The 15,342-nt window shown below is 46.7% G+C and overlaps 2 protein-coding genes and 1 non-coding gene across 3 annotated transcripts in view; 1 reads left to right on the top strand and 2 right to left on the bottom strand.

Moving 5' to 3' along the window:
• Positions 1 to 77: 77 nt before the first annotated feature.
• On the bottom strand, positions 78 to 3,420 carry Nhp2 (NHP2 ribonucleoprotein). Its single transcript, NM_001414279.1, has 4 exons — positions 3,216 to 3,420; positions 3,046 to 3,115; positions 820 to 925; positions 78 to 426 (listed from the first exon to the last, which is right to left on the bottom strand). Exons 1-4 carry the CDS (start codon positions 3,373 to 3,375, stop codon positions 301 to 303), a joined length of 462 nt encoding a protein of 153 aa, NP_001401208.1. The 5' UTR covers positions 3,376 to 3,420; the 3' UTR covers positions 78 to 300.
• Positions 3,421 to 5,630: 2,210 nt separating this feature from the next.
• Trnaa-agc (transfer RNA alanine (anticodon AGC)) lies at positions 5,631 to 5,711 on the top strand. Its single transcript has one exon. It is a non-coding gene; the product is annotated as a tRNA-Ala (tRNA).
• A 3,173-nt stretch (positions 5,712 to 8,884) lies between these two features.
• The window catches only part of Phykpl (5-phosphohydroxy-L-lysine phospho-lyase), a 31,651-nt gene continuing 25,193 nt past the window's right edge, over positions 8,885 to 15,342 (bottom strand). Inside the window, exon 14 of the transcript XR_010055102.1 lies at positions 8,885 to 9,064. The gene's annotated coding sequence lies outside the window, so the exon portion shown is untranslated. The remainder of the gene's footprint in view (positions 9,065 to 15,342) is intronic.

The following is a 15,342-nucleotide window of genomic DNA, read 5'->3' as shown; positions in this document are numbered from 1 at the left end:
CCGGGTGTACTTTCCCTACTCCTGCAGCACATCTCGGCTCTGACAGCAACTGGAGTTTAAAACACCCACACACTTGCCACATTTTCGCCTTAGCATTTACTTCTATCCCATATTCTTGGAACTGTCTTCACCAGAGCTCAACGGGAGATGGCAAAGATGCTGGCTCTCCCTCCAAGAACAGCTGTGGAGCTGCCTGGGAAGATTCACACGTCAAGAAATCGGGAAGATGCGGCAAGGGTGGGCAGCCGCCTGTAGTCAGCCAGCATCTCTTAGAACGGGCTGGGTTGCAGCCCAAGTCTCTCACAGAGGTGTAGGCAGTGCCTGCACCTCCTCCAGGCACTTGTCATAGGCCTCCTGATAGTCTTCATGGGGCTTCACCATGATCACACAAGTGGGACGTTTCGATCCTGTAGCTGCACCCAAGTCCTACACAGAAGGAAAAAAAAGCTGCTGGGAACGGGTCACAGTCTACCAGCCTAACCTGGCCTACATCCATGTCCCGCTGGTAAACATGTTTGCCATCACTTATACTAAGCTCTCAAGTCATGGCCTCCAAGCCAATACTGAATATTCCCACATGGCCTACAAGGTATCCCTGTAGGCAGGGCGGTGCCTCTGTTCTATTCTTAGCATCCAGAAGACCTCCCGTCTTACAGGAAGGAAACCTGCCAGCCATGTGCTATGCACTTCAGTCCCAGCTGAGACCCCATCTCAAAGCAAGCCACCCAGATCCGAGAATTCCAACACTCGAGACACTTCCTCAAACAGCCTCCTTAGGGCCAGGATGGGAGTGGGGCAGGGTGGGCGTGAGCTCCTCACCGTCTTAGAGGGAATATAGACGTAGGGCAAGTTCTGGTCCTCGCACATAACTGGAAGATGGCAGTACACCTCAATCGGCAACGTATCTCCTGCCAAGACCATGATCCTGCAACGAGAGAAACCACCACTTCTATTTCGCTCCCTCTCTTTCAGTTATAAGAGCCACCTCCAGCCTGGCTGTGAGGGCTCAGAGATGAATAAGATGCCCCACCCCAAAGCCCCCCCACACTTAAAGCCAGCCTCCAACTTCTGAGTATAAAAGGGAGTATAGGGGCTGGGGATTTAGCTCAGTGGTAGAGCGCTTGCCTAGGAAGCGCAAGGCCCTGGGTTCAGTCCCCAGCTCCGAAAAAAAGAACCAAAAAAAAAAAAAAAGGGAGTATAAAGTCATGTTTGGCAAATGCGTTCTTCTGTTCTTCTGGGGACATGATCTCTAACTGACAGCATGTAAATGCCACCAAATGTGACAAGAGGTAAAGTGCTGGGACAGATGAGGTATGGGAGAAATGCCAAAAAAAATAGGAACTCAGCAATGTTCCAACCAGGAGATGACCCCTGAACAGAGACTTGAGTGTCATGAGGAGGATCCCAGATGGCAGGTGTGGGGATAGAATAAGGCCAAGGGAATCAGAGTGGCACCAAACAGCTGGTTGCCTTTTGCAATATATACTGGGACGGGGGTCAGAGAACAAAGCTGCAGAGATTAGCTGGGATCACACCTGTGTTTGAGTAACAGACAGGCTCTGTCCCAAGAGAAAGCTTGCCAGAGTCCTCAACCATGGTTGAGAGCTGACGGTGGACCAGACCCAGAAGGCCTGAAGATCCACGCGGAAGGAAGAATGTTCTCTAAGAGTGGGGAACAACATCTGTTTCCATACCCCATTCCCTTTGGCACAGGGCTGGTCCACACTGCCTGCTGCTTTGCTATCCTTCCTGTGGTCCCTTCTCCTTGCCTTCCTGATCTATTTTCAGGGTGCCAAGTGCCACCTGAAGTTACTGGTCCCTATACACCCTACCAAAACACAACCATCTATCTGCCTGTAGGACAGCTAAGCAGAGCATGTCCAGGGCATTTTCCCTGTCAACTCAATGCCTCTGAGGGTAAAGATACTGCCAAGCCTGACCACTCGAGTTCAAACCTTGGAACCCAAATGGTAGGAGACATGCAAGCAGGCACACACATGTAATAAAATAACAATTTGAAATACTTAAAAGGTATCTAAAAACCACACTTAAAAATGTTTTCACATGGGCTAGAGAGATGGCTCAGCGGTTAAGAGCACCCGACTACTCTTCCAGAGGTCCTGAGTTCAATTCCCAGCAACCACATGGTGGCTCACAACCATCTGTAAAGAGATTTGATGCCCTCTTCTGGTGTGTCTGAAGACAGCTACAGCGTACTTAAACATAATAAATGAATAAATCTTTAAAAAAAATGTTTTCACACAAACCTGGTTTTCCTCCACTGTCTATAGTCACAGACTACACCCCAAACTATCGTGTAAAGTCACTCATGTGTCACCGTCCCCTCAAATCCATCAACTGTAGCTCCTGCCCATCACCTGACTTGGGCCACAACAGCTACCTAAGTCTGACTTGCCTCTCCTGATTCTTCCCTAAATGTCACTCCTCTGCCTCCACTCTCATCTGAGAACAAACACTAAACCTACCATTCCTTAGAAAGCTCACGAGGGCTGGAGGGATGGCGCACGGTGGTGCATAGCCATCTGTAACTCCAGTCCGAAGGGATCTGACATCGTGCCTTCTGGCTTCCAAGTACATCAGTGATGCACCAACACATACATGCAGGCAAAACATTCATACACTTAACTACACTTAAACTAGTTATGCTTCGGAAGCTAGCCCTCATTCTTCCCTGGTCTACTTGGGAAAATGTCTCTATACACCATGTTGCCTAAAGCCTGAAAGAGTAGTGCCAATCTACAGAGCGAACAGACAGGGCTCTAGTTTACATAAGCTGGATTTCTACACTCTTCCCTGTCATTTACTGGGAGTTCTATTTACTCGTAGTGAAGGGAGTTGACTGCGTGACTGGTCAGTCAACTTCACCTTTACTGAGTAGGTGAAATCTCTTCTTAACCAATTAATAACCCAAACTTAGTGGCATAGTACTTGTACAAGGCCAATGTGCATGGCCAATTCAATCCCAGGCACTAAAAAAATAAAAGCCGCACAAAATTTAAAAACCAGGGAAAAACCGGTTCTTACCCTTTCTCGCCCTTGTTGACAAATTTCTGAACTTCCTTCACCCCGCGACGAATCTGCTTCTGCTTTACGGCTACAAAGAGAGAAGCGTGAGCAGAGATCTCGTCAACCCCGGTCTGCCCAACACGCCCGCCCCGGGCCGGGTTCGCCACGCGCCCGCCAGCCCGCCTCACCCTTCTTGATGCATTTGTAAAGCTTGCGCGTCAGGCGGCGGGAAGCCAGGGGCTGCGCGATGGGGTTCAGGTTGACCAGCAGCTCTTCGTACGTGCGCTCCTCGCTGCAGCCCTCCGCCTGCGCCTCAGATTCCTCGGGAACCACCTTTATTTTGGTCATCTTAGCAATCACAACTCAGTCAGGGCATAGAGGAACCACGCGGCCGCCTCCTAGATCACTTCCGGGTTATGAAGCAGCCCTACCCTGTGACCAATTGGGAAACGAGGTATTCCGCACCGACCAATCTCTAAGTAGATTTCTAGGGGCGGGATTTTGAATATAGGGGCGGGGTTAAAGGTCAATCCAGGCTCGGGATTTGGATTTCCGTGGCGGGAACCTGGGGAAGCGGAATTTAGAATTTGGATTCCAGAGGGAAAGGGCGGGGCCTGGGTAGAGAGGCGGGGCCGAAAGGGAAATGGGCGGGGACGGAGAAATTGATGCGGAGGGGAAGGAAATTATGACGCGAGTGTGTCCCCTGAGCTTCTGGGCCTTGGGACCTGATACTGCTGGTTAGGTAAACCCTGGAGCACCTGAAAGCTTTTTTCATATTCTTCCCTCCTTCGGTATCCTGTTACTCAAACTGTAAACCGCACACCTTTGATCCCAGCAGTGACAGGCGAATCTCTGAGTTCTAGGGTCAGCCTAGTCTACATAGTGACTTCCGCTGGGGGGGTTGGGGATTTAGCTCAGTGGTAGAGCACTTGCCTAGGAAGCACAAGGCCCTGGGTTCGGTCCCCAGCTCCGGAAAAAAAAAAAAAGAAGAAGAAAGTGACTTCCGCTGGGCAGTGGTGGTACACACCTTTAATCCCAGCACTTGGGAGGCAAAGGCAGGGGGAACTCTTGAATTCGAGGCTAGCCTGGTCTACAGAGCCAGTTCCAGGACAGCCAGGACTACGCAGAGTAACAGCCTTAAAAAACTAAAAAGAAAGGAAAAGAAAAGAGGGTGCTGGAGAGATGGCTGTTAGAGATGGATGAAGAGCCCCGACTGCTCTTCAGAGGTCCTGAGTTCAAATCCCAGCAACCACATGGTGGCTCACAACCATCTGTAAAGAGATCTGATGCCCTCTTCTGGTGTATCTGAAAACAGCTACAGTGTACTTATATATATAATAAATGAATAAATCTTTAAAAAAAAAAAAGAGGGCTGGAGAGATGGCTCAGCGGTTAAGAGCACTGACTGCTCTTTCAGATGCCCTGAGTTCAAATCCCAGCAGCCATCTGTAATGAGATCTGATGCCCTCTTCTGGTGTGGATGAAGACAGTGTACTTACATATAAATAAATAAATCTTAAAAAAAAAGGGGGGGGGTTGGGGATTTAGCTCAGTGGTAGAGCGCTTGCAAGGCCCTGGGTTCGGTCCCCAGCTCTGAAAAAAAAAAAAAGAAAAGAAAAGAAAAGAAAAGAAAAGAAAAGAAAAGGAGGGACACAAGCTGGCCTCAGCAGTTCATCTATAGTTCTAGCTATGTTGGATACAACAGTAAAGAATGGCGTAAATCCAGGGATTTGGGGACACTCCAGGCAACGCAGTGAGACTGTTTCAAAACAAAAGAGACTGGTGAGTTGGCTTAACAGGTAAAGGTACTTGTTTCCAAGCCTGACAGCCTGAGTTTGAGTCTTGAGATCCATATAACTGATCTTGTACTCTGAGGGACCTTGAGTGCTATGGGGTGGATGTGCACACACATACAATAAACAAACAAACAAACACACAAACAAATAGATGCCAAAAAATATTTGGAGGCTAGAGAGATGGCTCAGTGGTTAAGAGCATCTGTTGCTGTTCCAGAGACCCAGGTTCAGTTCCCAGCACCCACATGCTGACTCAAAACCGTAACTCCAGTTCCAGGGCATCTGAAAACAGCTAATCTGCAAGGGCGGGCCCCCCAGGCATGTGTGTGGTGCACAGATATGCATTCCGGCAACACACTCACACAAAGGTTGTTAAATGTTAAAAGAAAACCTGAAAGAGAAACAGAAAGATAAGAAGAAAAGTGATGTGATCTGGGTGAAGAGTTCAGCTAATGAGAACCCTGGAGCAACACGAAATGAGGACTCCCAGCCCTGTGATGGAGAGGGACTGAAGCTGATCTATGGTAAGGGTGAGTATGAAGGAGGATCCTGAGTGCCCCGTGCCAAAAATCAGGTCCATGTTTAGATCTGAGTTTTGTGAAGGACAGCAGAGAACCCACCCGTCCCTGACTGATAACCTGGAGACCTGTGAGATAACTGAGGACTCCCAGTCACTCAGCCATCACTTGGACAGCAGCAAGAGGACTCAGATACACCAGATTGTTGGACACATTACCTGAATTGCAAAGAAAGACAGAACCAGGGAAGGCTGATGGAGGAAGGAACACTGGGTAAAGATTGTAGTAATCCGGGGTTGGGGATTTAGCTCAGTGGTAGAGCACTTGCCTAGCAAGCACAAGGCCCTGGGTTCGGTCCCCAGCTCCGGAAAAAAAAGAAAAGAAAAAAAAAGATTGTAGTAATCCCTCTTTTATAAGGTTGTAGGGGGACCAAGTGTGTCTCCATAAGTGATTACTAAATAGTGGGGGAAACAAGTATTTAGATAGTAAAGTAATACTTTCCAGGTCATCTGAGGGAGACCTAGTTTAGGGGGACAGATAGGGTGACTTCTGAGACTCAGCTTTGTTCAGGAATCAGGTACCCATACTTTGTGACAGGGAAGAAAGGTGGCCCCTCCACTGCTCAAGCTCTGATGGTCCCGGCCTTCCATCTTTACTAGAGCTGGGAGTCTGGCAGCTTCGGTCTTAATCCACTACCTTGCTTATACCGCCACTTTCTGGAAAGCCCTGGAATTACTGATAGCTAACTGTGTCTAGCCTTTCTCTGCAGAGTGGACTCAGTCATCCCAGGGTTTTGTTTTCTGTGTGGCATTAGTTACCTGAGATCCACCTTAATAAAAAAGTACTAAATAGAAATTCCATAGGTATATGGTTAAGAAGGTTTAAATATGACAGGAGCCATCTAGGAAAGCCCATGGCAAGCACATGAGCTTCCTGGAGATGGTCCACCGTTCTGCATGGCTGCGATGGCCAGAGAGGCACAGCCCCAGAGACTTCGTCCGAGGCTTGCTTTTCTCTGCTGATATGCCTTTCCTGTCACTACTACAGAGCCTTGGGCATCAGTCCACCCTATTGGGCAAATTACCTGCAGATCAGCATGAAGATGAGCTTTCATGAATTAATGCTGTTTAGAGGAATTAATGACTTTATAGAACTGTCGATTTGATTCGAATCATTTTAGGAAGAAAGTTTAGAGGATGGTTTTAATTGTTTTGCCAGAAAGGTGTAATAAAGTTAGAATCAAAGATAGAACGTGCCTCCTCCTGTAGAATAGGAAGTAAAGGCTGCATAAAAAGGAGTGCGCTCAGCTTCATATACTGCACTAGGAAGAGAAACAGGCTTGCGGCAAGTCTGTGATCAAGGAAAAACACTCATTCTAGGTCAGGTCCAAGAACGATGTCATAGGTGTGTACTATGATAAAGCGAGGTCATGCGAAACTGCTGCTTTGAACTTTTTTTTTTTTTTGGTTCTTTTTTTTTTCCGGAGCTGGGGACCGAACCCAGGGCCTTGTGCTTCCTAGGTAAGCGCTCTACCACTGAGCTAAATCCCCAGCCCTGCTGCTTTGAACTTACGATGAGTTTACAGAATAAACCACTTCTTTGAACTTATGATGGACGGACATCCTTCTGTAACTCTCCATTTCTGTAACATTTTACCTATGAGGTCATTTTATAAAGAACTTTTGTCTAAGGAGGTATAAACTGCCAGAGAGAAGGAATAGTGTGCCATCTGGGGCTCTGCTCCCTCCACCAATATAATATATATATAGTATATTTGCCTGTCTGTCTATATGTATGTATAATATGCATATATGTATGTGCATACTTATGTGTGTAGGTATATGTATGTGTGAACAGACATCATGACCAAGACAACTCTTTTTTTTTTCTTCTCTTTTCTTTTTTCTTTTTTTTGGAGCTGGGAACCGAACCCAGGGCCTTGCGCTTGCTAGGCAAGCACTCTACCACTGAGTTAAATCCCCAACACCTCTTTTTTTTTTTTAAAGATTTACTTATTATATATAAGTACACTGTCACTATCTTCAGACACACCAGAAGAGGGCACAGATGGTTGTAAGCCACCATGTGTTTGCTGGGATTTGAACTCAGGATCTCTCTCTTAACCACTGAGCCATCTCTCCAGCCCCCAAGACAACTCTTATAAGGACAACATTTAATCGGGGCTGGCTTACAGGTTCAGAGTTTCAGTCCAGTATCATCAAGGCAGGAGAATGGCAGCATCCAGGCAGGCATGGTGCAGGCAGAGCTGAGAGTTCTACACATTCATCTAAAGACTGCTTGCAAAATCCTGGCTTCCAGGCAGCTAGGATGAGGGTCTTAATGCCCACACCCACAGCAACATGCCTACTTCAACAAGGCCACACCTTCTAACCATGCCACTCCCTGGGCTGAGCATACACAAACCAACACAGTGTTCATGTCTCAGTGTGCCTATTTTACCAGTTAAAGCTTGAGGACTGGTGTAAAAGTACTTTTTATTTGCCTGAGTATCTGTCATCTCCAAGGTTTACTGCCTCAGTCTGCTAACCTAGGCCCAGCCCTGGAAGCTTCTACCCTCCCCTCTGTACAATCTTATCTAGGCCTGGGATGTTTCCAGCCTCTGAGACTTGCTGCTGAGTCAGCCCACCCTTTCTGGTTCTTTCTGAGCTCTAGCTGGCTGGTTCAACTCAGCTGTTCTGACTCAAAAAACTCCTCTCCCAGCTGACTTATTCAATCGGCTTTTCTCTTGGCCTCTGAATTGCTCTGTTTGGCTTCAAACTAACTCTAGCAATCTTTTCTAATCTTCTGGCCCCTTCTCATTCTCTTGCTGGCTCTGACTTTAATCTGTGTCTAACTTGTTCTTTCTTAGTCTTGTCTCTCTAAAACTCCTCCAGGTAAAACCACCTCCTCCTCCCTCTCAACGCTACTGCACTGCTCTCCATGAACACTACTGTATTCCTGTGCTGCCCTCTCTCTTCCTGCACTGTCTCTCCCTCGAGTAGCTTCCTTTTCCTGTCTCTCTTCTCTGAGAGTTGGGTAGACTCTACTCTGACAAATCTTCCTCTGATTCATCACTTTTTCTGCCCCTCAATTAGACATCACTTTCGAACGTGGTTGCGTCCTTTTTTTTTTTTTTTAAAAAGATGTATTTATTTATTTATGTATACGAGTTACACTGTAGCTGTCTTCACACACACCAGAAGAGGGCATTGGATTCCCTTACAGATGATTGTGAGCCACCATATGGTTGCTGGGAATTAAACTCAGGACCTCTGGAAGAGCAGCCAGTGCTCTTAACCACTGAGCCATCTCTCCAGTCCCCAATTTATTCATTTCATAATTATGAATATTTTGCCTGCATGTATGTCTGTACACCATGTGTCTGTGTGTGGTGCTCATGGAGACCAAAAGTGAGCTTTGGAACTGGAGTTAATAAATGGTTGTACCCACTCTGTGGGTGCTGAGAATTGAACCTGGGTCCCCTGCAAGAGCAGCCAGTGCTCTTAACAGCATTATCTATCCAGCCCCACCCCTAAGTAAATCTTTTTTTTTTTAAGATTTATTCATTTATTATATATAAGTACACTGTAGCTGTCTTCAGATACACCAGAAGAGGGCATCAGATCTCTTTACAGATGGTTGCTGGGAATTGAACTCAGGACCTCTGGAAGAGTAGTCGGGTGCTCTTAACCGCTGAGCCATCTCCCCAGCCCCTAAGTAAATCTTAAAAATAAAAAAAAAAAAAGAAAAAAAAAAAAGAAAAGAAAAGAAGATAGGGTTGAGCTGGGTCAGTAGGCTACTTGCTTACATGGACAAAGCTCTGGGTTCAATTCCCAGAAAAACAAAACAAAATAAAGCTGGGTATGGTTACTTGCACCTGTAATCCTAGAAACAGGCGGATCTGGGTTCAGAGACATTCTTGGCTACATTAGGAGGTAGCAAAGTGACAGTATTTTATTTTGCTCGGTAAACCAGGCCCTAGGCCCTGCCTTTGTAGAGGAGAAGCAGTCTGATTAGTTCCCCAAAAGGGTGTTGAAACAGAAGGAGTCAGTCTCCAGATTCAAGAAGCAGGAGATAGATTTTAGTAGTTTTCTTATGTTGACTGGAGACTAAGTGTCCCCTGACCGACACCCCAAATCTTCCCACTTTCCTCCACTCTCTCCTTGCTGCTTGTCAGGGTTGGGAGCTTTGGCTTGCCCGGTTACTGTGCAGCGTTGGGCAAACTCGCTTTGGTTTTCCCTCTGCTGTGCAGGGCGGAGGGACGCCTGTGGACTGTCCTGTCTCCGCCTCTTCCGGTTTCTGGGTTTAGTGGTGGAAGGGCGGAACTGGTGTTGTCTGTGGACTCTGGCTTTCACAATGCGCCTCTACAGGGTGAGGTTCCAGAAGCCTCGCTCGTATGATCAGAGCAAAAAGACTTTGCTTTCGAGCAGCTGGGGGAGGACTGCCAGGGAGGCTGCTGCCTTTACTTATTTGGCCTCCTTTTGTCTCCTTTGCTGAGTTTTGTCAAAAAGAGGGTTGGACTTTGATTTTGAAACGGAGCATCTCTTTCTCTTTTAAAGATTTATTTTTGTCGGGCCCAGAAGGAACTCCAATTCTCCAAACTCCAAACGACAAAAAGCAGTCCAAATATCCAGAAATGAGCTCAACCTTGAGTCTAAGAGGATTTCTGGCAGTTGGATAAAAACAAGCATTCGCCAGGAACTTGCGAAACCGGTTCTCATTTGCCAAAAGGAATCGTTTCATTTATGGCTGGCAGAAGGGTCATATGGCTGCACGGGAAAGCACATGCTGTACATGCTGGCCTTCAGACTCCCTTCCCTATCACAAGCACTTGTTACACTTCAAAGTACACTGTTGCTGTTTTCAGACACTCCAGAAGACCGGATTGGATCCAATTACAGATGGTTATGAGCCACCGTGTGGTTGCTGGGAATTGAACTCAGGACCTTGGGAAGAACTCAGTGCTCTTAACCATTCTCTGAGCCATCTCTCCAGCCTGAGAATCTGTGCTCTTACCCACGGAGCTATTTCCTCTAGCCCAAGAAATGAATCATCGCTTTGCTCCTCTGTAGTTACAAGAAGCTGGCACCAGAGGAATAGAAGAAACCATTGCCCTGGGGAAGCAATCATCCCCAGGGTGCTACACCTGGGGTACTATGGGTGGTTTCCTCCCATCCTTGTGCTTTCCCTGCCCTCTGCACTGGGGATGACTAGCCTGCCCTAGTCCCTCTGCTGTGTGGTTCCTGGCGCACCCCCCTCCCCACAGTTGGTGTCATTAGTTTATCTGGTCAGCTCACTCTCCTTAAAGACTCATCCTCTCCTTTCTGTGCCCTGCTTCCCTGCGTGGCCCTGGGAGAACAGTGGTTTGTCTTCTCAGCTTGGAGCCTCTGTTCCAGCGGTTTCCTCTCCCCACACCCCTCCCACCTTATTCATCATGGTTCAGACAACTTCTTCAAAACACTGCCTGGGTGTCCCTCCTCCTATTGGAAGCATTGTCTCTCTCTTTCTCTCTCTCTCTCCCCCCTTCTCTTCCAGGCCTTATCATGTTGCCCTTGATACTTTGTCTTGTTCAAGGCTCTCTCTGTGAGTGCTCTTAACCACAGAGCCATCTCTCCAGCCCCCTGTGCCTGGCTTTTATGTAGAGATCTGTTTTGTTTTTGTTGTTTTGTTTTCAAAACAGGGTCTCCCTGGGAAACCCGGGCTGACCCAGAACTTGCTATTTAGCCTGGGTTGGTCTCAGAACTCACAGAGATCTGCCTCTTGCCTTGGCTGCCTTACGCAACTGCACAAGAGATGTGAACACGGGTCCTTCCTCACACTTACTCAGTAAACATTTACCCACTAAATTATCTCCCCAATTTTAATGCCCCTTTACTGAAAGCCCACTGTGAGACTGGGTATCCTTCTTCATGGTCCCTTGCAGTAATGGGAGGAAGTAGTAGGGAAGATACACGATATCTTCCATGTGTCTTAGGCTGGCCTCAAATTGGACAGCAGAGGATGATCTTGAACTTCTGATCCTCTTGCCTCCCTCTCTAGAGTGCTAGGATTAACAACTTGCTCACTTGTGCAGTGCCAGAGATTGAATTCAAGGCTTTACATAAGCTAGGTGAGTTCCGTCCCAGCTGAGCTATGTCTCCAGCCCTAGGTCCTCAGCATACTCTTTGAGGGGCACAGTTTAACCCTCAGTAGGAGGAGAAAGTAGGCAGTGGCATCTGTAGCAGAATACTCTGTGCTCTAGAGACGCAATCTAGCACTAGTGAGTTCTGGGAGATAAACTGGTCAAAGCTGAAGTGGAGAGTGGCTACAAGATATGGCCAGGTCAGACATGTTGGACTTCATAAGACAGATGGGATGATCACTTAGAAACGAGGCCCATCCTCAGTGCCACATACAGTAAGCGCTCATCCGGCTCCTACCAAGTCCAAGCTGGGTGGAAGGCAACCCAACTCACAGAACAAGGGATCCTGCAGGGCCAGAGGGACCACCCATGTCTGGAGACCTTAGCTATCTCTTTCCTTCATTGTCCCTTCTAACCAGGGTGAGACTTTCTTTCTCAGAATGCTGGGAAGCCATCATCCAGAGCCCTCACAAAGAGTGTTGACAGGACAGTCTGTTCACAAAGACTCCTCTGGATGGAGCTTGGTGTGTGTGTTGAGGGGGAGGGGTCCCCAAAGCAGTGCAGAGCGACAGGTGATTGCAGCAGAGGGACTGAAAAGTTTGTCAACTGAATCAACTTCTACCTTGTAGATTAACTCAAACAGAAGGTGAGAAAAATTAATACAATTCATGGACCGGGGATGATGTTCGCATGCAGGGAGCCCTGCTTACGTTTCTAGCCCTGCATACACTGGTGTTGTCTGTTATACCGGCACTTAGGAGGTGGAGGCAGGAAAATTAGGAGTTAATGGCTATTCTGTTCCTAAATAAAGAGTTGAGCCTGGCCTAGGCTATATGAGACTTTGGGGGTGGGGGTGAATAGAGAACCTACCTGAACCCACACAGCCTTGAGTATCCTGAGCCACTCACCCAGATCTAGACTGGAGATGCACAAATTACATACATATATTGCTGAAATTCCTCTAGGGGTTGTTGGGGTACTTGGCTGAATTAACTGAGTTATCTGGGCTGGAGAGATGGTTCAGTGATTAGGAATACATACTGCATGGCAGATGGGTAATTGCTGTAACCTCAGCTCTGGATGATCTGGTGCTCTTTTGGCCTTGACTGGCACTTGTGTGTACCTCCACCCAGATACATATGATAATTGTTTTTAAAGATTTATTTCATGTATGTGGGTACACTGTAGCTATCTTCAGACACATTGGAAGAGGGCATCAGATTCCATTACAGATGGTTGTGAGCCACCATGTGGTTGCTGGGATTTGAACTCAGGACCTCTGGAAGAGCAGTCAGTGCTCTTAACTGCTGAGCCATCTCTCCAGCCCCATGCATGATAATTTTTTTTATTTTTTTTTATAATTTTATTTATTTATTTTTTCGGAGCTGGGAACCGAACTCGGGGCCTTGCGCTTGCTAGGCAAGCGCTCTACCACTGAGCTAAATCCCCAACCCCGATAATTTTTTTTAAAAAGACTACTTTAGTTTTGCTGGGAATAGTAGTTCCTAACTTTAGTCTCAGCATTTAGGAGGTAGAGGCAGGGGGATTTCTGTAAGTTGGAGGCTAGATTGCTCTACATAGCATATTTCAGGCCACCAAGGGCTATATAGTAGAACCCTGTGTCGAAAAACAAAGCAAAAGATTATTTTATGTGTATGACTGTTTTGCCTGCATGTATGTTTCTGTTGCATGCATACCTGGTGCTAATTGCAGGCAGAAGGGAGCACCAGATCCCTTGGAATTAAAGTTAAAAATGTTGAAAGCCATCATGTAGCTGCTGGCAACCAAATCCAGGTCCTCTGTAAGAGCAGCAAGTGCTTTTAACTGATGAGATGAGCTTTCTTTCTAGCCCCCTGAAGATAAACCTGACACCAAGTATGGTGGCACAAGCCTTTTGTCCCAGAACCAGGAAGGTGTGTGCCTGTTAAGGATCTCTTTATCATAGAAAAAAGTGCCCTTTCTCAAGGTCCATAACTTGGACCCAATAACAAGAATGGGAGTATTGTGTGATTGACTTCCAGAGAGCCTGTTGCCATCAGAAAGTCCCTTGCAAGTAACACAATGACATTCTGTGCCGAGACCCTCACTTTCTTGATTCTTTCAAGCCATTGCTTCATTTGAATCTCAGTCACTTTAACTGGAGGCAAAGTGTAGTGGCATGAGCCCATGGCCCTGGCTTTCTAGAAGTGGAAGCTGTAGGTAGAATTCAAAGTCACCAAAGCCTTCAAAGTTTGAAGATGGCCTAGACTATCCGAGATCCTGTTGAAGAAGAAGGAAGAGGAGGAGGAGGAAGAGGAAGAAAAGAATAGTATAACCTAATTATAATGAGATCTAATTAGATTAAAGTATTAAGAATTAAGTATTAAGTATACTGGGTCTGGCTACACTTTTAGTTGTATTACTTCAGTCCATATATAGAAAGATATATGTACACGTCTCTATGTGTATATATTTGTATAGGTACATGTATAGGAAAACATATTTCTATTGGGAGCTGAGAAGATGGTTCAATGATTACAGGCATTTGTTGCTCTTCCAGAAGATCCAAGTTCACTGCCCAGCACCCATATGGTGGCTCACAACCATCTGTTCAGCCGTTCTGACACTTTTCAGTGCACACACTAACATGCAGTCAAAACCAAGTCACATACGGATAAAATAAAAAATGTCTTAAAAAGTTTAATTTCCCATCGTTTTTAATCATATTTAGGTGTGAGCATCTACATGCTTGTACAAGTGAGTTTAAGCCCTCAGAGGTTAGATGCTTAGGACCCCTTGGGGATGGTGTTAAATATAGTTATCAGCCACAAAATGTGGGTGCTGGGAGCCAACCAGGTCCTCTGGTAGAGCAACAAGGGCTCTTAACCCCTGAGCCATCTCTCCTGCTGTGCAAACATACTTTTGAGGTGCTAATAATTGTAGCATCCATTTTTATGGGCTGTGGAACATTTCTGCAAAGATGTCTTTGGAATTCACGTCATTGAAAGTATTTTTGAGGGGGCTGGAGAGATGGCTCAGCGGTTAAGACCACTGACTGCTCTTCCAGAGGTCCTGAGTTCAATTCCCAGCAATCACCTGGTGGCTCACAACCATCTGTAATGGGATCCGACCACCCTCGTTTGGTGTGCATGAAGCCAGCGACAGTGTACACATAAAATAATAAACCTTTAAAAAAAGTACTTTTGAAGTGTGCTAATGAGTCCTTATAGGTAAGTAAGTGAATGTGTGCCCCCAGCTCTGTCTTGAGGCTGCTCTTTGTCTACACAGTGTGTGTGTGTTGATGCCAGAGGGCAAGGCTGGGCGTGTCCCTCCCATGCTCCCCACCTTATCTTTTTCCTGTTTGCTTGGTTTTTTGTTCTGCGGTTCCAACAAAGGGCGAATCAACTGAATTTTGTTCTCGGCACCTTTGTCAGCTTATCTTTGGAGACAAGTTCCCTCGCTGAGCGTGGTGTTCACTCATTCATTGATTGGCTAGAGGCTAGCGGGTGAGCTCTGGGGACCTGCCTGTCTTCACTTCCCCCACTGTAGGGTCAGAGAGAAAAGTGTTGTCATGTTCAACTTTTTAATTTTTAATTTTATGCGCATGAGTGTTTACCCTGCATAGACATGTAGATGTACCACATATGTTCTTGGCACCCAAGGAAGTCAGAAAAAGTTATCAGATCCCCTGGAACTGGAGTTACAGATGGTTGGGAATTGAAAGTGATCTGAAAGCAACTCATGCTCTTAACAGCTGGGCCATTTCTCCAGCCCCAACACACGCAAACACACCCAGCTGCAGCCTTCTTCTTCCTCTTCCTCCTCTCCTCCTCCTCTTCCTCTTCTTCCCTCCTCCTCTTCTGAGACACGGTCTTAACCCTAGCTAGAGAGTTCCATCTGC

Source organism: Rattus norvegicus, chromosome 10, assembly GCF_036323735.1.
Source record: "Rattus norvegicus strain BN/NHsdMcwi chromosome 10, GRCr8, whole genome shotgun sequence".
NCBI lineage: Eukaryota > Metazoa > Chordata > Mammalia > Rodentia > Muridae > Rattus > Rattus norvegicus.
Note: the sequence above shows the minus strand (reverse complement) of the source record. Positions and strands in the feature narration are given on the sequence as shown.

Excerpts from the sequence above, each read along its gene's own strand:
- Nhp2 (NM_001414279.1), bottom strand. The coding sequence starts at position 3,375 with ATGACCAAAATAAAGGTGGTTCCCGAGGAATCTGAGGCGCAGGCGGAG. Across the intron at positions 3,116-3,215 it reads TTACAAATGCATCAAGAAGG|CCGTAAAGCAGAAGCAGATT; the intron begins GTGAGGCGGGCT and ends CTCTCTTTGTAG. Across the intron at positions 427-819 it reads TCTATATTCCCTCTAAGACG|GACTTGGGTGCAGCTACAGG; the intron begins GTGAGGAGCTCA and ends CCTTCTGTGTAG.